General features: G+C 38.0%; 1 protein-coding gene across 3 annotated transcripts in view; it reads right to left on the reverse strand.

Annotated features, from left to right (window-relative positions):
- The window catches only part of ttll5 (tubulin tyrosine ligase-like family, member 5), a 66,687-nt gene that overhangs the window by 28,628 nt on the left and 14,399 nt on the right, over positions 1-23,660 (reverse strand). For 2 of the 3 annotated variants that reach the window (XM_072689170.1, XM_072689172.1), the window contains exons 13-28: positions 15,909-15,990; positions 13,547-13,608; positions 11,136-11,227; positions 9,739-9,774; positions 7,428-7,526; positions 6,904-6,995; positions 6,554-6,616; positions 6,140-6,172; positions 5,714-5,865; positions 5,388-5,607; positions 3,185-3,302; positions 2,602-2,748; positions 2,405-2,499; positions 2,141-2,292; positions 431-1,213; positions 134-315 (exon numbers count right to left, since the gene is read on the reverse strand). In XM_072689170.1, the coding sequence (XP_072545271.1) occupies positions 134-315; positions 431-1,213; positions 2,141-2,292; positions 2,405-2,499; positions 2,602-2,748; positions 3,185-3,302; positions 5,388-5,607; positions 5,714-5,865; positions 6,140-6,172; positions 6,554-6,616; positions 6,904-6,995; positions 7,428-7,526; positions 9,739-9,774; positions 11,136-11,227; positions 13,547-13,608; positions 15,909-15,990 (2,408 nt within the window). The remainder of the gene's footprint in view (positions 1-133; positions 316-430; positions 1,214-2,140; positions 2,293-2,404; positions 2,500-2,601; positions 2,749-3,184; positions 3,303-5,387; positions 5,608-5,713; positions 5,866-6,139; positions 6,173-6,553; positions 6,617-6,903; positions 6,996-7,427; positions 7,527-9,738; positions 9,775-11,135; positions 11,228-13,546; positions 13,609-15,908; positions 15,991-23,660) is intronic. The other variant, XM_072689173.1, reaches the window with a different exon arrangement.

Raw genomic sequence — 23,660 nt, forward strand, 5'->3', positions numbered from 1 at the left:
GGACGGTTTCGCTGGAAATAAGATCATTTCAATCTGTGTGTGTTCAGGCTACAAAGTGGTAAAATGTGTTTTTACTGGTACTTTTTCATCTGTTCCAACTTATCAAAGCACAGAAAAATGACTGGGCACTCACATGTTGTGTGAGCAGGCTAATGTGGCTAGAGGTGCTGTACTGGCGAGCTGCTTGTTTCTCCACTAGTTTCTTCAGGGCAGCCACAATAGCCTGCTGGTTAGACTGGGCCTGGGCAGACAGCAAATCCGGCTCCTTCAACACTAATGCAGAACCAGGTCTGGGTTTACTAGCCTTACGAATCACTAAAGGACAGGCAAAGTATTCAGTAGGTTAAAGAGATTTTTAGGCACAAAAAGTGTACAAAATCCACACTATTACTATTACTACTACACTGTTAATAGTAAATTAAAAAATTACATTGTCCTGCAGAGGAAGGACGTGAGAGTTTCTGATTGTAGACGTTCACAGTTGTGGGATTAGAGGATGCTCCTGTGGCGGTAGTGTTGGCGGACAGCTGCTCTGAACGAGAACACTGGAGTCGCTGTAGCACATCAGTAGCAGCTGAATTAGAACGTGATGAAGCCCACATGACACGTGTAGGCTGAAGGGTGCTGGATGTAGAAGGTCCAGCTGTTTGTGGTTTGTTTTCGAGATCCGCATGTGGGTGTGGTGGAGGCTGAATGTAGGGTGGGGGTTGAGGTTCAGATACAGATGGTGGAAAGCAGTGCTGCAGGTGGATATGCTCACAGTCTAAGGCTGCAGGATAAGACGAAGTGTGCTGCGCAGCCAGAACCCTGGCCTGGACTTTACAACTTCTCACAATTTCAGGCTGCACCTCGCAGACTTTCACAATTTTCGTGGGGTGGGGTTTGCTACTCCCAAGGTCTCCATCTGGTGTGCTTCTCATTTCATTTTCATTATTTTGAGTCTGAGATGAAACAAGGACTTCTGGTTGAACTTCAAACACTGCATCTCCACTTTGAGCCTTGTTGCTTCTGTTTCCACCAGTATTTGATGTACTGTGTTTGTTATCTCTGTTTTGGACAGCGTTACTATGCTTGGCCATGTTAGGAGTTATAGCAATTTTGCTCTCTCCGGGTTGAGTTGCATCTTGGATTTCTTCATTTTTTGCTTGGCTGGCCTTGGCAGAAGACATTGAGGATTCTGGAGCACTAGAACCCTCCTTGGCATTCATCAGAGCTGGTTTGAGGGGGAAAAAAAGAAAAAGATAAATATCATTAACATTGATAGTTTTACACATACTTATCTTTATAACACCAAACTTCATGCCAAAGAGGAGTCATATGACAAGTGTTATTTTTCTAACTGATACTGCTAGGTCCTAGGTTAATATTGCTTTCCTGGACCATAACTCACAACAGTGGGTACTGAAGTAGAACTTTTTAACATTAAACAAAATCACACATATGTGATTGATACATAGGGAAATTACATCATTTTGTTTAACTGAGTTTAACTGATCAAGGTAATTAGCCTAAAAACAGCATTCAAAAATATTTTTAAATGTCAGGTAATTATTTATAAACCAAACCAGACATATAAGTGTACATGCCATGTTATAAAGTCACAAATCATTGTATTCAAATAACTATTTGGACACCTGCTCATTCTGTTTTTGTTTTTTTTCTTCTGAAAATTACAAAAAAGTTTAAATTGCTTTTATTGGAGTAACTGTCTCTACTGTCCAGGGAAACGCTTTATACAAGATTTTAGAGGATTTGCTGTGAGTATGTGACTGTATTCAGCAACAAGAGTGCTGGTGAGGTGAGGATGTTGGATGATCACTTCCCTTCCTCATATAATATCCCAGTATTAGTTAGGGCAACCTAATTGCTCCACAGCTTAATTCTAGGAGGTTTTACTCCCCTCTAGCCCACGCTTGGCACTAAGTATGGTGCCAATAGGTTCATGTTTATCTGCTCCAGAGAGTGCTATTCTATTTCCAATACTTCTATACAAGGATTAGACAAGCTGTATGTGTGTGTGCGCATTTGCACATCTGGGTCAGAAATGGATACAACTTAAATGTAGCTAAATGCATTCATTAGAAGGCCCACAAACATTTGGACATACAGTGAACATCTACCTACAAATCTTACTACCTACTTTTCCTGCCATGATGTTTTGCAGGCTCTCCTGAACCCTTCCTGCATTCCTTGTTGTCTGTCTTGGAACTCTGACATTTGGTGCCTAAAAACACACTGGCAGACTTGTTTTTGTGTGTATAGAAAGTGAGGACTTCCTCTAGATCACCTTCACTATGAAGAGGCAGAACAAGATTAACAGATCATGAAAATGACAAACACAATTGATGCTTGCAGAACAGAAATCAGTACATCATTCTAAAAAAGTAATATAAAGTACACCAACCTTGCTTCCAGAATAAACTCCTGAAATACATTTGGATTGATGCATCGATCTTCATCTTTAATCTTCTCCAAACTTTGTACCATTTGCTCGGTTTCCTAGATGTTAAACAGAATATATGAACACGCATCCTCTGGAAGCAAAAGTAAACTATAGTGTTCGAAGTGGCAGGTCAAACTGCTATTGGTTCTTTACTCAACCTTGTTATAGCACTGGATGAATTCCCCCAGTTGGTGAGACAGTATGCGCTGACGGTCAGCCAGGGAAAGTTGGCGACTGGGAAGCACAACATGCATGTCCTGCTGCAGGTTACTAGCAGCTCTCTTCAGGAAGCGCATTACCAATTCCTACAGGATTACAAAAAGTGAGGCAAGACATTGAGGAAATAAACTCAGTCAAGGGGGCAGCTAGTGGCTGGAGTTTGAGCAGAGAAAAGCTACCATGAAAGTCACTTTTTTCAGGTTGCTTCTGATATTTCATCATCCAGTTATTGCAAAGCTATTTTACATAACATTAAATGACATTAAATTGCAGTGTTGTAATCATATACATCATGGAAGAACATGCATCATGAGCAGGTGAGTCTGAATAGCAGTTCTAGTGGTCATCATGAAACCTGTCAGAGAACTCACTGTTGGTAGGATTTATTCACACATACTCACACATACATGGATTTAAACACTAACTTAAAAAAATGAATTTGTTTAAGATGTAATTGCTGCTACATCTGTTAACAAATAAGCATAATCCATATAATTTATTATATATTCCAAAGCTGTTTACCATTTGGTCATTGTCCTTCTCTTGCCATGCAGAGCTACTGTTTGCTCTGCTCTCTGCAAGCAGCCTCATTTGGACTCGGTGGAGGTAGGAAGAAAAGGCCATCCGGGCCTGCACCTTACTGCAGAGGAGACAGGGAGGGAGAAGGGCGGAGGGGGTTAAGCAGGTCATCAGAAACAGGCATGGGGAGGAGAAGAAAATGTAGGACTGTGTAAAATAAGGAAAACAACATGAAAGAGGAAAGCATCAGCATATAAAGCCAAAACTAGATGGGGAGACGGACATAAAAGAGAGAAATAAAGACTGCACAATCCCTGACACTTAGCTTTGCTTGCCAGAAAATCAAAAAAAGGACATGCAAAGAAAGGAAACTGAAGCCTGAAGGGCATGAACACTTTCATTCGATATATAGAGCATGTGTGTGCCCTAAGGAATCTTAAATACACCACCATGGGTATGCATCATTTGTTTTAACAGGTCTGGCATAACAGACGTAACAAACAGTGGTATGTGTCAGTACAACAAAGAATTTGTTGATGTCATTCTTCGGAAAAAGGGGATTCGAACTCATTTGGAGGATTGATTATCTGTTTGTATGAGCCAGAAGATCCTGGGATGGGCAGTGGGACTACAATGCAACAGAAAAATGTTTTGCAAAAAAGCTGTCAAACACAAACAATGATATACTGTACTCTAATTGCCCAGGTCCGTTTTCAGCCCTGGCAAGCACGGAGGAATTTCTACAAACTCAGACTTGTCATTATAATTCCTTGCTCAAATTACAATTTCTGACGCGCTTTATAAGTTGAGGGGAGACTGGTGTCTTTGTTACACTTTCGACGGGAGTATGTAATATTCATTAATGTCACAGTATAAAAAGACCAGGTCTAAATATTTTTGTAGGGCTATTGCATAACATGAGGGGGGAGTCAATGTGTTTCAAGTCTTTCCAGGATCCTGCAAAATGTTAAACAAAGGAAAGACAGTCTGACTCCAGCAATTAGGCAGCCAATCGGAGCCAGACTCTCTACATGGAGGTCAGGGTTGACCTGCAGGATTGGTTGGCTGGCGAAGGATCCACTTCCTGTGTGAATGAGGTAGACTCAGAGGAGTCGTACAAAAGGAGTGAAAACATGCTGCAGCGCTGGATGAAAACGATACCACAGCACTGCCAGAGTTTTGTACTGAGCTTTCCTTGCCTCTCGGCTGAGAGTTTCCTTACAGTTCCCAAAAAAGTTTACACTAAATTCTAGTGAGTGTGTAAATGTGTTTGTATGGATTTGTGTTTATTTAGTCTCACATCTTTATAAGCAGTTTATTAAAAGTTGCCTATTTTGTTGTTAAAAGTTTTGCCTATTTAAGGTGATTTTCTACTGTACTATTTTCTTGAGTGGGAAGAGTAACAAATGACCAATAGAAAGAAGACAGAAAAGCATAAATAAGAATTCATGAATAATATATACAATATATAAAAATCATAAAATATTTGGTCATATTGATTTTATTCAAAACCACACACCATACAAACACACATACTTCATTAATTGTTTTCATGGTTCTGTCAATTATGACAGACCCTAAAGCAGCAAAGTATCTCCACACCATCACACTACCACCACCATATTTGACTGCTGGAATGATGCTCTTATTGTGGCTTTAATGCAGTTGTAACACCTATTTTCTTAAAGGTGCCACTTCAACTTGTCAGTCCATTGAACATAGTTCCAAAAGGCTGGTGATTTTTCAGTAAAAGTGAGTTGAGCCCTTGGGTAGGAGTTCTTCCATTTGGAGATAATGGCTCTTACCGGGGGTTCACTGGAGTCCAAAGTCTTAGAAATGGCTTTGTAACTTTTTTTATACATTTTATTTTATTTTAAATAATTTATTTCATTTTTTGACTGTGGCATAGTGTGCTGCTTGTCAAGACCTTTTAGACTATTCCACATACATGGGAAGATTCTATTTAAATGATGTTTAGATTCAGCAGGGTTTGAAGTAAGCTTGGGTTGTGTTTAGTCTAACTGATCCCACTTATTAACAGAAATTGGTTCATTGGTTATTTGAGGCGCTAATAGGGCAACTGTTTTTTCACACTTGGTATACTAGTGTTGGATTAATGCTAAGCAAGCGCAGAAGATGTGTATGGTATAATGCTAAAATTGCCATAATATACAGGCAGGGGAACAACTGTAATGTCCACACTGACCTGAGGTCCCATCCCTGCTGGAGAATGTTCAGTAGGTCCACTTTAGGTTTGCTGACTCTAACTAAAAAGTGTTCTTCGGTTTGAAGGCTCTCCACTGGAGTGGACTGAGGGTCTGTGTGTGTGGTTTTCTTCTCCTGGTTTTTCTGAGGACCTTGTTCCTCTCCCTCATTACCTTCTTCATTCTCACTGCTGTGTGGAGAAGATGGTGAGAGACCTTTACCTGAGGACAGAGGTGAGTAGCTTTTATAGCTTCTGTGGTGGATAACTTCAAGTTAGTACAGAGCTATTTCCATTTCCAGTGACTGATGGGTCAATGTGATTTCTACCTGTTTTCCTGCTTCTAGCAGTGGCACGGGCAGTTAAACGTCTCTGTCTACGCCGCCGGGCCTCCAGAGAAAGCAGTTTCCTCTCATACTGGACTACGTGACAAGTCTTAAGTGAGTCCACCTCCAAAGGCATATTACCCTTTAACTTATTCCTATGGAATAAAAAATATTCATATATACACTCAATAGTACACACTATATTATCAAAGATAGGCCCGCATCACATGCAGTACCATGCTGAATAAATAAAAGTATGAAAATAAGTCAAACACAAATGTTAGCCAAAGCTTTTTAGTCAAATGAGTAGAATATAATTTATTTTTCTCGCAGCCTGACTAAATAAATTGGGTCACAACAAAAAGAAGTGATTAAAACTAGCAGAATTGTTATTAGGGACATTTTAGATATGAAGTTTAATGTGCTCACCTAGACTTTGAGGTCACAGATGTTTTTCCTGGCCTGAGGAACAAAGAAGAATTGACATTTTAGAAGAAAAATACATGTCTGGGGAAAAACGTCCTCTAAACAACAGGTGTAGATAAGATACATAAACATGGCCTTATGTCCACACACATTCTTAAAAGCAGTGGGTCTCCTGAGAACCTTTTACTAGCACATATCAGCTTTTTTAATACAGCCTTTTCTGTTTTGACACAATCCAACCCAAGCCACATTGCCACATGGACAGTCTGCTCATTCTGGAAAAGCTAACAATCTGCTTCTAGTGTACATATATTGTTACCCCCACCTATTCATCTCTAGACAAAATATCAACTAAAAACCTAAAATACAGACCAAGCTTCCCTCAAGAACGTTCCCAACCACAGTGGAAAAGCTCACCTTCCATGGAAAAGTTTATTAGCCAACATGGAGTTCATAGATGTCTTGTATTCCAGATAACCACTGAGACAGGGACAAATTCAGAGAGCAAGAACATTATTACATAACTAATTTCACCCAAAACCTAAGAAAAATAGCATCAGCAGCTGCTGAGAACTGAGTGTCCAACCCTAAAAAGAGACAGGGTTGAACTATAAACTGCTCAGAACTGAAAGTGATCATATTACAATTTAATATTTTAAATGTTTGGGAAGCCTTTTCTCACCAAATGAGTCAGGCATTTCACAGTATTACAGGACAGCTAAAAGTTTTTTTTACATTTTTTCTTTTCAGCATCAGTTTCCTCTAACCTGTAAAGTTCCCAAGTTTGTGGTGTGGGAAAAATGCGGATGAATCCACCTCTCCTCTCATGCTCCTCCTGTGTCCTTCTCAAGACTTTTGCCTGGCCAAGAGCAGTGAAGCAACATGACATTCAGGATCAAATTCAACAGGAACAAAGCACAAACAGCACTAGGGAAGGTGTCGGTATTTTAAAGTGGCTGGAGTGCACAGAGGAGTCAGCAGCCAAACATGTGTTCTTCTAACTGTATAACCAAAAACAAGACATTTTTTTATTGTAGTTTTAGCGTGTTTAAGTTTATTTGTGTTCATTGCAGCGTTAGTGTTTTAAAAAGACATAAAAACACATACTACTCTGTTCTACTTGGTTCTGTTGGCACTGTCTTTCTAAGTGAGCCTATGCATGGAAGTGAGTAATATTAATTAATCAACATACCCAACCTTGAATACACCTAGAGCACACAGATGTGTCTGTGCTTATATGAGGGAACAGGGTTAATTATATTTATGAGTTATTCATTAATTTACACATTACCTCCTCTGCAGTCAAGTCCAGTGTGTCCACCTGCTTGCTTTCATGTTTCTCCTTTTGCTGCTCAGCATCAGCGTCTGTGGCAGACGGAGGTCTCTGATGCTGCATAAAGAAAGAGCAATATACTCACTTACTCTGCTTGCTCCTCACCAACAACAATTTCTCTTACACTGCTGTTTTTAATATACATCGTCAAAAGCTTGCACTAAAAGCCAAAAATGCCAAGACTACGGTTTGTCACAAAACATTTGGCTATGATCATAATATTAACTTTGATAAGCTTATGTATAATATTTTGGTACTACTTTAGCATTTTGGAATTTTGAAGCACATCACAGTGCCCAAATAACCATCTAGCATGGTATCACATGCTTTGGATTAATAGTGGTTATGCATCATGACCAAAATGTTTTTATTTTGTAATATTTACTCAATAAATTCCATACAGCAAACTCAGGGCCCTGGGCAAATGATCCATAGTTGGCTGTATGGAATCTTAGAATAAGATTTTCCAACCAGAATAGATTTAACAGACTGAGGCGTCCCCCACCCCACCTCTCTTAATATTTAGTATGATTTCAAGCTTACATTCATAAAATTGTTCAAATATAAATGTTGTAACCACAAAAGTACTATTTAAGTTAAGCTATGGTTTACCTAAAGAAGGTAAAGTCAACAATGGCCAAAAAAAAATCACTGCATGGGGATCTTCTTGGTTGGTTAAATAAATGTCACGTTCCATCTCCTTTGGCATTCCTGCCTGGCACTCTTCCCTGCCCTCCCCTGCTAATGGCAAGTGTTGCCCCAGGAGATTGACGGCTTTGACTAGACTTTTGACTAAGTGCCAGGAACTATCGTCTGACCCCGGAGGATCGCTGGCTGCATTTGTCATCTTAAATAATACAGGGATTACATTTAATTTGTCTGACTGGTGCCAGGCTATCATGGCAGCCAAAAACTGAATTGTAATCCCCTGAAATAATCTTACACATGGCCTCTAATCAAAGAATCAGCAAGGAAAGGCAAGACAGTGATTTTTATTCAACATCTACAGCTAATAGTATTTCACAGCAAATGTTCTGAAATACATGACATACACAACAACAAAAGTGTAACATCTAGATGTCACTCCAAGCAATGTATTTAATGGGCAAGGATTACAAATTACAGCGAAAGAACCTCCCAAGCTGCCTTAATTAGAAAGAAACTCTGAATAGCACTTCACAGAGACCTGGACCCAATTATATGTCTATATATACACAGTATATCAGTGTTCATTATTATTTCATTATATATATGAAGCACACTGAGATGAATTGACAGTCAGTATGTATAACTGCATGACAGGAAGTAGTTTAATGTCAGAATAGAAAAATATTTAAACTGGATAGTATACCAAAATAACAAATTAAGTCCTGTCATCCAACCATTGATCCATTTTTATCAAAGTGACAAAAGTTGGCCACAAAATACCCTTCACATCATAATATCAGACCTTCAGACGTACTGTTGACACACCACAGATTGAATCAGGATTTTCTTCCAATGTACATTTGGCACCTACTATCAAAAGGTGTTTAAAGGAATTTCAGTCTTACAGTGTTTTATCATGTCTTCCCTCTTTCATGCAATAAAACTGAAGAAATTTGACATTTATAAATTTAAATAAGACAGAGATCACAGCTTTCACCTGAATTCACATAGTCTCTTTCAAGAAAAAGGCAGGCTACTCCAGTGTTTTACACATTCAGTTTAAAAACATGTTCTACATCAAAAGTTAGAACTTTGCCTTCTTTTGTTTTTAGGACAACGCCATTCATAACACAATCAGCACAGGATTTACTGCAGACATGACTGTCAGTCTTCTTCTAATATACGCAACCCTTTATAACCACAATTCATGTGTCTAATCACTGGTATTTACCATAGCATTCTTCGTCACAGCACATTTCTTGTCATTCACAAAAATGCAATTAAAAAGACATAGAGTATTCTCCTCTGTAAGGTCTGGCGTAAAGGCTGCTTTTATTGCCTTTTCAGCCATAAGCTCTTCTGTTTACAAATGATATTTTCTTATATGCCACTGTAATGACTGACCATTAAAACAAATGCAGACATCAAAGGAAATGTGGTGAAAAAGTTATTTCTACTCATAGAAGAAAATAAATATGTCTACAAATGGCTACTAAATCCATGCAGTTAGCGCTCTCTTACCATTAATAGGTCATGACGATAGTGAGGCACAGGAGAGAGACAAAAGAGAAGGACATTTCATTAGTGTGTTAGTTTTACGTTAAAAGGAAGGCATACTCACCACTTTGGATTTAGCAGACTGTGCAGAGAAAGGGCGCTATAGGGCATAAGGCAACAAGCAATGAGACAAATGTGCTTCTGAAGAGCCCATACATCAGCTACTACTCTCATTCAGAGTATCTAATCAAGAATATAAAAGAGTAATTACTCTGCAGTGCTGACCTACAGTGGCGTCCACAACAAACGCATTCACAGACATCTAGCTAGGCTTCTTGCTTAGCTTTGACTTGGCGAAAAAAATACCATTTTGAGTTAGTAGTACAGGCTTTTACTGAGCTTAAATAGAACAGAATTAACAAAACCAGTACCGTTTGCATCTGCAACATTTGATGATATTAATTGTGCAATTACAAGCATATTATTTTTTTATTAAACCTTTTTAATGGATTGTTTGATTTTATGATTAGATGTGTATCTGTTTTTTACAGTACACATCTATATGTATTATGTAGCATATATATATATATATTCTTATGTATTTCATGACACTAACTTGTTTTGCCAGGAACAAAAATGGCAAGTTCTGACATTCTTTTACATTGTTTATTCATTGCTTTTTCATGTTAAACAGGATAAACAAACTCTGTATTTTGCGAGACAGGATGGTTGGGTTATTACATATTTTACATTAGTAATGCAAAGAAACTGACATTCAAATTGATTGGCATGTGTGATAGGTCAGGAACTTGATCACATTACCATTGGTGGTTATTCCAGGATAAAATTTAGCACCCTGTCACATACCACCCAGTCACAAATTTATTGAGATTATGGCTGCCATGTCTATATAAAAAGAATATTATTAATAAACAATATGTCTGATAGGACAATATTTTTTTTTCAGAATTATCTTTCATGTTGTAGATTTAAAAAAATGTAGAAATGTTTTGTAGTCTCAGTAGTTGACAGGAAAACATCAACTACATGTGCTACAGAAACAGCATAAAGCACAAAGGGAAAAAATATAGAAATAAAAAAAAAAAATACTCATCAGTCACAAGATTAAGAAAAAAAATGTCATAGTTATATACATCCACATTGCCTTGTAGCAACATAAGCATCATAACTTGGCACATCTTTCAAAACAGTATTCCTGTGAGAGAAACAACCTTGCGGGAAAAAAAATCCTCAAAGTAAAAGAAGCATGCAAGAATGACAGTTTGATAAACATAAAATGTCAAATATGCCATTTAGCATGATGCTAATATGAGGGAAAGCCTTGCTTCAGGTGGATTAAACTACATTTTTCCAGATTTAATAACAAAGTAATGCTTCGCACTGTTGTAGACATCAATCACTGCAAGCCGTCAGCACGTTGAATTTATAAGTGAGTTAACGTGCTGGAAAAGGTTTTGACTGGGAAAACTGGAGAGTTTAGACATCAATCACAGCACATACCTGAGTTTTTTGGGCCTGGTTCTTCGCACTGCTGTCAAACCCAGCTTTATCTGACCTCATCTGTTTTAATACAGGGTCTTGACATACAAACCCTGGAGGCAGAAAACCGTTCATGTTTATTAAAGGCATGACTAATAACAACATTTCTGGTCTTGACACTGCTTTGATAAAATATCACTCTATAAGGCATCTGTAATAAGTAAGATGCTAAGCTCATCAAAAATAACCTCTAAAGTTTCAAACAAATCTAGGACACAAAGCATAATCATTCTGCTTAACTGACACACAATCCCTGCTGGTCTTTGCACTTCTGCATCCAAGTTGTCAGTCTACAATCTGCATGTAGCAATTATTCAAAACATGGCAGAATAAAACAAACCTGACAGTGCAACAAGAGGGGAAAATGCCAGCACTGATGCTATTGGCATACTGTCACTATTTACAAGACTGGGACACAGCCCAGCGCTATCAGGGTTTATTTGGAAGAAAATGGATGGGGTATGCTTAACACACATACACCCATTTGCTCCATCATCGCACCCCCTGGCGCCACTAATGCACCCATCCAACAAAAACTAGCAATTTATGAGCACCCCATCTCTCCTAATGTGCCCTGGGGGCAATAAACTGGAACCATGAGCTGACAACTGCACTGAACAGCCATTACTATGCCACCCCCCCCCCCCTCTGCATTAAGGGAATCAGTCACAAAGACAACTCTAGACCTTTTGTTATATAACCCAAAAAAGCTCAATTATGAGCTACAGGCATAAATCTTGTGTAGTACAAAATGTTAACCAATGAACTAAAGAGAAATACAACATAGAAAATGTGATAGCAGTAGACTAAGTCCATTTTCATAATAATAAGGAGGCCAGTTTCATCCTCCCATCAAATCAGGAGGCCCAGGTATATCTACAGAAAGTTTTTGACAAGCCTAAAGAATGTTAGGTAATGTTTAGTGCCCTTTGGGAAAGAGTTAAGCACATTAAGGTTTTGTTAATGGGAAAAATCAGTTTTGTAAACATGCACTGTGCCTTAAGCATTCCTATCTACATATTCCTATCTACATGCCTGACATTTCTCTGGATTAATGAATAAAGATCCAGCTATTCCTCTGCCAAGCCACAACAGCTTAGTGATAAGATAATGTGCTCTTCTGTTAACAAATCCACTATGGAAGTCAACTAATGCTAATGAATAATGCCTGTGGTTTTCCATTGAAACACTGGGGAACATTAGTAAAGTTCTCTATCAACCCCACTGACAACATTAACTGAACATGAGATAGAGCTCAGAGGACTGAAACAATGCTTGCCTGGCTCATAAATACAAGTCACCAGCAGGCAACAGAATGTTCAGTGGTTTCATACTCTTTTGCAATATGGACTGAGCAACGTGAGAAACTCCATAAACAAGAGTCACCCGCTTAAAAACACAACAGTAGAAAGAGCCTGCTTCAGGCGAAATCTTGTGGATGGAAGAAGGGCATAACAAAGTTTCCACAGCACACGCATTCCTTCCCTATTTCCAATCCCTGTTTTACAGGTGAATAGAAACACACAGAGCTTACTGAGAATGCTCTTAAGTCTGTTGACACTAATGAGTCTCTTTTCTGATACTCCTCATTCATTTCAGTACATACAATTAAACTCAAATTTACTTACCCCCTGTTGCAAATTAGGTTTATTAGTAAAATCAAACTGTTTGCAATAAACCAATCAAACAAGAACTATTTAAATAGCAAAACACCACTAATTAACTGTGGTTTCTCTAAATTCAACACAAAATTTAATGAGTATTGTGGTTTCAGAATTATTTTCACCCTCTTCATTACAAGTGCCTCTAGTACTAAGTAGAGCATCCATCTGCTGTAAGGACCTTCTGCAAATGTGATGCATAGCCAGATAGCTTCTGGCACGTTCATGAGTGATCTTAGCTCAATCCTAATGGGCAGTGGTCTCTAATATTCTTGGGTATGTGTGCTGCAACTGCCTTCTTCAAATGCCAAAAGACTTTCTATGGGGTTTAAGTCAAAGCGACTGTGACGGCCACACCAAAATTTTCAAGGACTTCTTCCGAAACCAAGCCTTGATAGACTTTGAGGTATGCTTGGGATCACGATCCTGTTGGAAGGTTTAAGCTTCAGCTTCCTCACAGAAGGCATGACATTTTCTTCTAGAATTTCTTGATACTTGATTGTATCCATCTTGCCCTCCAAGGAGGAGCACCTGTTGTACTAGTGGTGTTGAGCTATTTAAATTGTTCTTGTTGGACTGGTTGTTGGAAACAGCTAAAAGCTTGTCAATTTTGCTGATTAACCTAATTTGCAATGATTGATGAATAATTTGACGTAAAACAGTGATGAAACAGCTCTTTACCAATAAGCACTAAGTGATGAACAAACTCACCCACAAGCGAGAACATATCTGAGATCATGCTGGCCTTTATCTTCAGATCAAGAGGAGCATCACTAGAAATATGAGACACAAGTTAGTAAAAGTGAACAAATTGCAAATAATGCAAATACACTACACAGAATATGATGTATCAAACAGTGGCCTATACAAGAATGCATGCTTATTAAATAGCAATGTATTATCCAAAATTGTAGCAGCTGTTTCCAATAGCAACACTCTTGTGTTTTCATTTCAGACAGACAAAATGTATATCCCACTAAAAACAAAAACAAACAATTCATATTCAGGTCATATTTAATATCTATTCTTATCATGTGTCCCACATTATTACCATTGAATTAAATTCTGAAATAGACAAATGTCATTTAAACTATTAATTGTATAGGTGTGCCTGTCTCAACATCTACAACCCATGCTTAAAGTGAAACACTAACTCAAAATACAAAGATCAACCAGAAAAGTCAATTAGAAAGCCCAAAACTAGATGCATGTGAATGTTACACAACACCTAATTCAGCCCTTTCCATGGCAAAGGCTAAATGGCAATTACAGGGTAATAGTGGGAACACGTTTCACATTTAAGTGACATTTTATTACCCTGGAAAAGAAAGACAAGGTTGTTTTTCAAGAAGCAGATGACATAAAAGTTAAAGTTAAATCTAGCTGAACAAAAATTTATTGACACTAAAAGTGAAAATGCAGTAAACTTAACCATTTAAGTTTAAATGTCACAGAAGTTTGGGCTATTTTAAGAATCACTGTACAACATGTTTATAGGCATGTTTACAGTATGCTTACAGGCAGAGTAGTGTTTGGGGGGAAAACCCTTGACTTGTTTTAGACTTCATTAGGAATTTCTTTTTCCATATGCCAAACCAGCATGAAGGCTGTCTTTGAGTCTGGGTTTTTAACAAACTGTGAAAAGCACATGGGTGGATCTAACCCACTTGTATATGTTCACCTATCTGTGTTTTCAGTTAGACACACCCAGCTGTTGCTGCACAAAAGAAGACTTGAAAAAATGAGTCAAACAGATGTTTTATGCAGTTGTTGATATTTGTGATATGGCCAGCGGTCTGAAATTAAATTGTCCTTAAAAGTAAGCATGCTATAATTTAAAAAATGCAGGTAAAGGGTCATGATGAATCACTACTTCTGAAGCCCTGGTCAAAAACATGGGCTTGCCAAGCCCCTTTTGAGCTTAACTGCTCATGACATTTTTTAGGACACTTTTAGGCATTCACTCTGAATTGGCTATTTAGGATGGATTAGCTTGTGTGTCTGGCTGTGCTGGAAGCAAAAAATACAGTGGCATGGAAAGGTTTGGCCATCCCTGGCCAAAATGTCTGCTACTGCGAACAGTTAAGGGAGTAGAAGAATCATCTTCAAAAAGCATAAAGTAAATGGGGAACTTTTTAAGCAAGATTATTGTATTATTTCTGTTTTGTACAATTTGTGAAATTAGTGAAAAAAGAAACAGATATTCAAATGTTTAGGCACTTGAAGAGATCTGAGCTCTTAAATAACTTTTACCAAGCTCCCAGACTTAAAATAACTGAAGAACACAAAGCAGGAGAAGTCGAGATCTTCAGAAGAAGATCTTAAAAAGAAAGAAAAGGCAGTTAACATGGAACATTGCATTTCAAGTAGAGGTCTAAAAGACTAAGAAAACTTTCCAAGAGACCTGCTCATAAGAGTGTAAGAGAGTCTTTTTGACCGCAAAAGACCTTCACAAAGATTTAGCCGACTTAATATGCACAAATATGACCTTCATGAAAGAGCCATCAGATGAAAAATTAGAATTACAAGCTCTGAAATACATTTTGGAAACAATCATGTGGACTGATTCAAGTTAAACTTGAATCTTTTGGCCACAAAGAGAAAATGCATGTTTGAAGAAAAAGGGGTGTCGAATTGAATGGAAAAAAGACAACTCCCGAACTGTTAAGCACTGGATTGTTAATGTTTTGGACTTGTTTTGCAGCCAGTGATGGGAGAAATTTCACAATGGACAAATAATATGACACTTGACATTACTAAGTACTGACAATGCTGGGGGCCCAAACCTTTGCTTCAGGCCTTTTTCCTTTTTGATTATTTATGCGTTTATGTATCAGGTCATCTTTACTTGCTAAGTTATTCAGAGAAAATGATATTTTGACCAGGGATGCTCAAATGTTTGCATACCACTGTATGTGTAAAAATGTGGTTCATTTGTGGGGAATGGCATTTATAAGAAAACAAAACAATGCAATGCCTGCATCTGTGAGAAACATAAAGGCACACAACAAAATGGAAAACCTCATGGTATAGAAGCATGAGCTCATAATGTCAAAACTGATATGTCACTCACCACGCCAATGATGGAGAGAGGTTGACTTCCAAGAGCCATGGCTTGAGGTTGGAATCAATGAGAACATCAAAACCATACAGTTCTGAAAACAGAAACACACACACACACACACACACACACACACACACACACACACACACACACACACACACACACACAGAGTTCAGGGAACAGAAGAGAAAGTAACTACTCAGGCTCCCTTATGCAGACAAGTGACACTAAAGAGGCCTGATCTTGGGCTATACAGGCGGTTTTGCAGGCAGTTGTCTGCTACTGATTTTAAAATTTCAAAAATTAGAAGAATTTTTCATCAAAGACCAGCTACTAGGAATGGAATGGATTAAATTCAGTAAGCTTAACATTTAATGGAAAAGATTAAACACAGACCAGGATAAGAAACATTTACAGATGCATTCATGAACTCATAAAAATGTTATTAGAAACTTTTTCAAAGCAAACGCAGGCCAAATCTCAAGCTAACATGTGGTATGGATGGTTCAGATAAAGTTAAAATAGCAGGAGTGTGCCTTCCATTGACTTTTGTAAAGAAACAGCTGTTCTGAGAATCAAATGAAGGGCTTTTTAATATTAAACTACACTGTGTTTTAAAATGGTGTTAATAATTTGAGTGTAATTACAACAGAATTGCAGCAATTCCTCATTTACAATACTTGTTAAAACATCTGAACAATTACAAAGGCAATTTTCACCTCAATTTAATAATTTAATCGCTTGTTATTTCTTGGTCTTGTACTATTATACTGGCTTCTGTTTAATGTCCATTATTGCTGTTGATGATGATCCTTATTTTTTCTGTAGGAACAGACAAAAAATAAAACCTGTACTTTTATAGTAGTAATACTATCAAACCTGGATACTATTCTATGGATAATTTTTTTTTTATTCTACGTTCATACAGTGCACTGTACTTAATATAGCTAACCAGGCCTCTATGATACAGTTGGTCTGTGTTGTAAAAGATCTGACCATGTCTATGATATACTCAGAAATTTAAATACAACACATAATGTATAAGCAGTTGTAGTTCAGCGAACTCTGAACTACATCTACACGGTAGGTAAAAAAATAAAAAACATAATTAGTTTTAATAGCAGTAAAATGAAATGAATTGTGATCTTAGTACATTTCCCCGGTGTATCAAATTATTCTGATATAGAAATACCATATCACAAAAATGAAGTCAAGTACTGTGCTGATGTATTTTTGACATATCACCCACTCCTCCCATTTTTCCCTCAAATTTCCTCACATTTCAGACAGATATTGCTAAAGATTCACCATAGATTTATGTGTTTATGTTCTATTACATTATTCTATCAGTTAAAGTGTTTCTGTAAGTATAAGCCACAAAACATACCCCAATTTCAACAAGTTTTTATTCCTAGGTTAATCAAAATGATACTACAGATATAATGTAAACAAAAGATGGTGCTGATATTTGCAATTGTGGTCAAAAATAAATATTTATTTATTTTTCACTTATCCCGTTTATTTTGATGCAAATATTTTAATGCACATAGTTTGGAAAGAAAATCTGGTTCAAACAAAACAAGGCTGTATTGAATTAGTTGTGTTTGCCTTAATTTACAAGACAGTTCTAACAACTGTCTGTAACCCTGCCTGTGGGTTAAGCTAAACATTTCCACTTTCAGCTCAACTGCTCGCAAATGGTAGACGCTGGAAACAAAGTCTATGTTGTAAACAATAATAATAATAATCTTGGTTAAATGGTTTTTAAAATCATAAAAAAACAATATGTGCTCTACTCTCTTTTCCAAGCTTCCATGTTCATCCAATTTGTTTAGGCAAGTCAACTTAGTCTGTTTACACAAACTGTAAGCTTGTAATTAGGATGAACTTAAACTGTATGGAGTAAAATAACTACAGCAGAGCAGGTATATATTAAGTACAGAGAAATATAGACAAATGCCACACTAGAACATCACCATGAATTAAAGTGATGTACTTGTAATGTGAATGAGTACAAATGGAGTCTTTTGAGTATTCATTTCCATTTTTAAAAATCCTTACAGTAATATGAATATGCATCAGCCCCCCTACCCGTTATTGCCACGCCAGGGAAAAGCTGGAAAACTATTTTCCAAGTGTGAAAAGGCACCTGGCAATTTCACAGTCTCTGCAATATTTATCCCTATCTTAAGCCACTCAGTCAAAGAGGGCTGTACAATAACGCCCTTTTACCAAACTGAGAGGGAGTTCCCTGTGCTCAAATGAACTCTTGTTGCTCTTTTCACTCTGAGCTCTCAAACAGCTGAGCTTTGCTATTATGGTAAGAGAGTGTCTTTTTTGTGTGCATGTGTCTCTGGCTGGATCATATGAGTTCACTGCCATGCACTCACACTACTGGATAAACATTAAGAGGGTGGTCACCAGTAAGCCTATGAGAGCAGAAGCAACAGAATATTCGTTATTTCAGATTCAGTTACTACTTAAATTGGATACTGATTGAAGCAATGAATTATATCACATGATGTGTATTAAACTAAGCTCACTTTAGAGATGCAGCAACTGGGTTCCCACTTGTTTAAGCATATAGACTAAACCAAATGTCTGAATTCATAGAAAGTAAACATCACAAAAAGGATACAAGCTGAGCAGACTTTTAGTCTTCACTGTATTCTGCAAAACAAAGCTAACAGAAACGCTGCATCTAAATGACTTCATCTTTTATTACTTGTTGAATCTTGTCAAATACTGAGTTCCGTCCTTATTTATTTCCCAAACAATCCAGCTATTCAGAGCAGGCTGGTGAGGTCAGATGGGTCTGCAGATTGTATGCAACACTGTGCCAAGGCTAGAAACATTAGAGGGATAAATCCTACAGTAGTTCCTGGCAAAGTGGTGCAATTTTGATTTTCTTACTTTCAACAGAATCCCCCCTTTTACTTTCCCCCCTTTTCTAAATTTCAGCAAGGTTTCCCACACAACGCAAAAGTAAGTCAACAACAAAATATCCCATATAAAAAAGAACAACTGAAATCCAAAACAAATGCCAGCATGACACACACATACACACACTGCACAATATGATAAATGTGCACATAACCTTTTATGCTCCCTGAATATCCATCACCGCACAGACCTCATGCACCCTCCACGCAAACTTCACACACACTCCTCACCAAATTCTGCCAACCGATCTCCATGTGCTACGCATTTTCCCCCAATTAGGAGCAGACGCCGGTCTTCCCCACTGCCTAAGCCCTCACAAGCAGACTCTTTCGCTCTGGCTCTTCAACATATACCAGGAGGCCCTATTAACGTGACCACAAAATATTCACAGTTAGGAAAATAAATAAATATCAACAAGAAAAGATCAAGAGCAAAGTGCTATTATGAGCAGCTGGGCACTGGAAGAGAGAGAAGGAAGACTGCACCCTGAGCTCCAGCCCAAAACCAAACCCGCCGCCATGGCTGCACCACACACCAAGCCACAACAACAATAACAATGGTGTTATATATCAGCTCACTACTTGTTGTGACATCCGACATCGTTGCATCACTCCCATAACAAATCGTTTTCAAATCAGCTTTGGGTGACTTTTTATAAACAATTTAACAATGGGTGGAGGTGCCTGAATGAGGTCAGAGATGAAATATCAGCACTGCAGTGAAAGACTTCATTCTGCTCTATAGGGTCACAACAGAAAACTGTGCTGGCTGTTAGCGTCACTCTGGGCGTATGAAGGTGAAGTCTACTGGGATGTTCAGGGTTCCCTAGGGTCAACACTGCATACTGTCACGTTGCAATATCTCCAAAATAGGAAAATTAACTTCACGTTAACTTTCAGTGGACGTCAACGTAGGCAGATTTCATTTCAAAGTATTTTGGAGCATTTCTGATCTGGTCCACTCATCATGAAACTTCGACACAGTGTCAAGAACAACTGCCAGATTTACATTATATCAAAAAGTGAAGAACAGGAAAAATGGAGATACAAGGTCTGTACGAGACAGTGATGATTTACAGATATACATTGGTTCCTAAAAAGGATGACAACAGGGATGATGTCTTGCACCAACCTCTTTCAGTTTAAAGCCCACATATAGGATCACTTTACTGTTTAATTGACAGTCGCATAAAGACTAAAGACAGACTGTGTTTTTGTACCCTTCAATTTCAGTGCAAGAAGAAGCTCCCATCAGCCAAAATATTTCTAGTCCCAAACCCTGCCTCACTTCATTATCATTTGTAGACAGCATTTTCTTTCCACACATGGCAACTTTGTGACAATTTAAGATAATATTCTCATTGCTTCCAGTGGCTTGCTGTACCAAAATGGAGGAAAAAAAATCCCCCCCCCCCAAAAAAAACAAAACAAAGCTAGTTAGGAAGAAAAAAGAAAAGAAAAGAAGAAAAAACATTGGAGGGTGCATTTCATCAAAAGAACACCCTGCCAACCGTGAAGCATGGGGATAGATCTATTATTATTTGAGGTTGCTTTGCAACGAGTGGCATCAGCAATATTGCACACGTAGAACGAAGATAGAAAGGATTCCTCAGAATACCAGCAAATACTGAACACAAATGTTGAACCATTTGTAAAAAGGCTAGACCTACAAGTGGATAGTCACTACAACAGAATAATGATCTAAAACATACCTCAAAATTAACCACAAACTACCTGAAGAGACAGAAACCGAAGCTTTTGGAATATCCCTCACAGTCTGCTGGTCTAAACAACATTGAACATTTGCGGATAGACCTTCAACAAGGGGCAAACATTTTACCGGCTTCCTGAAACAGCAAGGTATTAATGGCTTCATGTACAAGCACAACACAACACTGATATGATCTACAACTACTGCAGTTCATTATTACCACACAAGAACCATGATTTACAAGATTATATTATTAAAAATGTAACACTGTAAATACATCTATACCCAATTTTCAAAACCTCTTAGCACTGTATAAAGTCACTTACTAGGAATGTTTGACTTCACAGTAACAGTAACTGGAACAAAACCCACAACTGATTACAAACCACTACTGACAGTGCAGCCTGGTCAGATGTCAGATGAAGGATGCAGTGCGTTATTCAAGCCCAGAAAGGGGAATGCATGCTGTGCAATAAAGTAGGCCTTTTGCTTGGCTAATCAGGTCTAAGTAATAACAGTTCTTAATCAGCATCACACACTCTAACAGCCTGTCGATTAATCACAAGCAGGAGCGCTGAATAGCTGCATGGGTGGCACTGAGTCTGGCCTACACAATTTAGAGACAAAGACATTCTGTAATTAATTAAGATATGGAGACAGGCTAACCCACAGACACCACACATGCATGACTCCTTTAAAATACATTTGTCATACACAACATGGGTTCACATATGTATGCATAACACTTTGTCTCTTAAAGACAGCCACACATTGATGAAACCGAGTTCACACTGGATCCAAACTGCTACATACCCAGAGATTCAGTCCAACATACACACAGACACACATTTCTTCACACAGAGCATGAAGAAGCTGACTTTTTCTTCCCCCTTCCTACACCAGAGGACGAGAGGGAGCAATAAAGGATTACATTACAATGACTCGTTCAGATAGGAGTCGCCATTTGGGCCAGAAAAGAGGGCAACCTGCTGCAAATCTTGCTCAGCACAATAAATAATATATTAGAGGCCGTAAATGGTTGAGGGAATCATTTGCTGCGTATCAAAATTACAATGTGCATAACAGCCCTGCGTGGCTTCAGTCCAAACTCGGGCGAGATGGTGCGTAAACTGGGAAAAACAATGGAGCCTGTTCTCTTGTAGGCTACTTAATGCTTTTAGCTACTGAACTTTTTCAGAGTTCTTATTTATTGCCCTCCGCATCACTGCCTACTACTGTTTTCCATTTTATTGGTGCATGCCAGGCAACACAGCCTGGAAGTATTTGCAAGGAGAAATAAGCACTGTGGCTTTTACCATGCGATAGAGAAAAGGCAGACAAGAAAAGGGGGACAAGGCAAAGGAGGAGACAGAGAAAGTGGACCGCAAGATAAAGTTGCACTTTAAACTAAAGGGCTCATTTAAGGATTAGACTAATCAACATTTAGGGTTTGTTTCACATGACCAATAAATCTTAAAGTCTTAGCAATAACACCTTCAGGTTTTACTTGGCTTAAAACAGAAAAAAAGAAGGAAGGTTTAGGATAAATAATGAAGGGCTAGGCAAGGGGAAAAAGGCTCAGAGAGCTTAAGACTGAAAACAATGGGGTGAAACGTGGAGAACTGTGATCAATGTGGAGAAAAAGTGAGATGTCGAAGAAGCAAGCATAATGTTCACCTTTTGAAAACTGTACTGGTGTGTATGAGAAATTCATATGATTACGATCATCTTACAGGAGTAGAGAGATTAGGGAGTGTGAACAAAACATGTCAGAATATTACTGAAATATTTTCATGTGTTCATACTGATTTGGAATGCATGTTAACTGGTACCCGGCCCCTATCTTGCCATATCCATCACATTTATAGTGTTCACATTTTGAGAACTGCATTGGTGTGTGGGAGAAATGTGGTGGCGAAGTTCATTAACCCCATGAAACTTTTAAACTCTGTAAGTAGGCTCACATGTCATTGCTATTATAATTTACATTTTCATAGGCCTTAAGATCTGAGGCACACCATAAAACCTGGTACACTAAATGGCCCTACAATTATTAATTAATTATTAATTGAACCGTTAACTTTTAAAGGGTCAAAACAGCAAAGATTCTATAGGTACACAACCACCTGTACTTTTGTACCTGATTTTATTTAGGACTGCAGGAGTACACTTTAATCTCTACAGTCTTTTACACTGCATTACACTGTATCTTAGTGGAGTTATTTATTTAGTTGTGCCACCCCCTGTTTCTAGCAAACCATAGAAGAAATGGTTTATGTAACTACACATTTTTTAAGAGCCAAATTACTCATCCTGCAAAGAAGAGAGCCTCACTGCAAGAGAGGTTGCATATTTTTCGCCTTTCAAATTAGAATGTCTATGATCAAGGTTTTTTGATTGTTGTGTCTGAACAGTTATAGACAAGTTTGAAAACATTTCACACGTTTAGTGCTTTGTTGAGCTACAGAATGGGTCTATAAAGCTAGCATGATGATAGCTCAAAATGGCTGGATGATGCATTTTTTCCAAAATGGTGGGGTTGGGGTGATTTGTGCCATAGGACCTGGGTTAAGCTGTGCCACATTGGAGGAAGTCCAATCGTCAAGTGGCGAGGTGGATAAACAAATGCAGGAAGTCATTAAAAACTAAACATGAAGAGGATAAAAAAAAATAAGGCCAGAATATAAAAATGTATATCTTCATACAAAATGTATATTCCCCTGTAGTATCAACAAGTGGGATGTTATGTAGCAGGCCAGATCTGTGAAGAGAATTACAGTCCATTTGGTCTTCATTTGAATTTCGTTTTGTTCATGTGGCGCTAAGCCTTGTTTATGAAAATTGACCTTCGATGTGCTCATGTGGCGCAATAGACTTTTGGCTTTTAAAATTGGCCTTTGATGTTGTAAAAATGTAAATAAACCTTAAATAAAAAAATATAAGTATTGAATTTGTCTAGCTTTTATATAGCATTACAGTTTCTGAACTCAAAACATACTGTTTTACTTTAATAACCAATGACACAATTTACCCCAATGTCTCCTCTCAAAAGGCACAATTTACAACACACCGGGGGAAAGTTGTGCCACAACATCACTTTTTTCAGAA

Source organism: Salminus brasiliensis, chromosome 10, assembly GCF_030463535.1.
Source record: "Salminus brasiliensis chromosome 10, fSalBra1.hap2, whole genome shotgun sequence".
Lineage (NCBI taxonomy): Eukaryota > Metazoa > Chordata > Actinopteri > Characiformes > Bryconidae > Salminus > Salminus brasiliensis.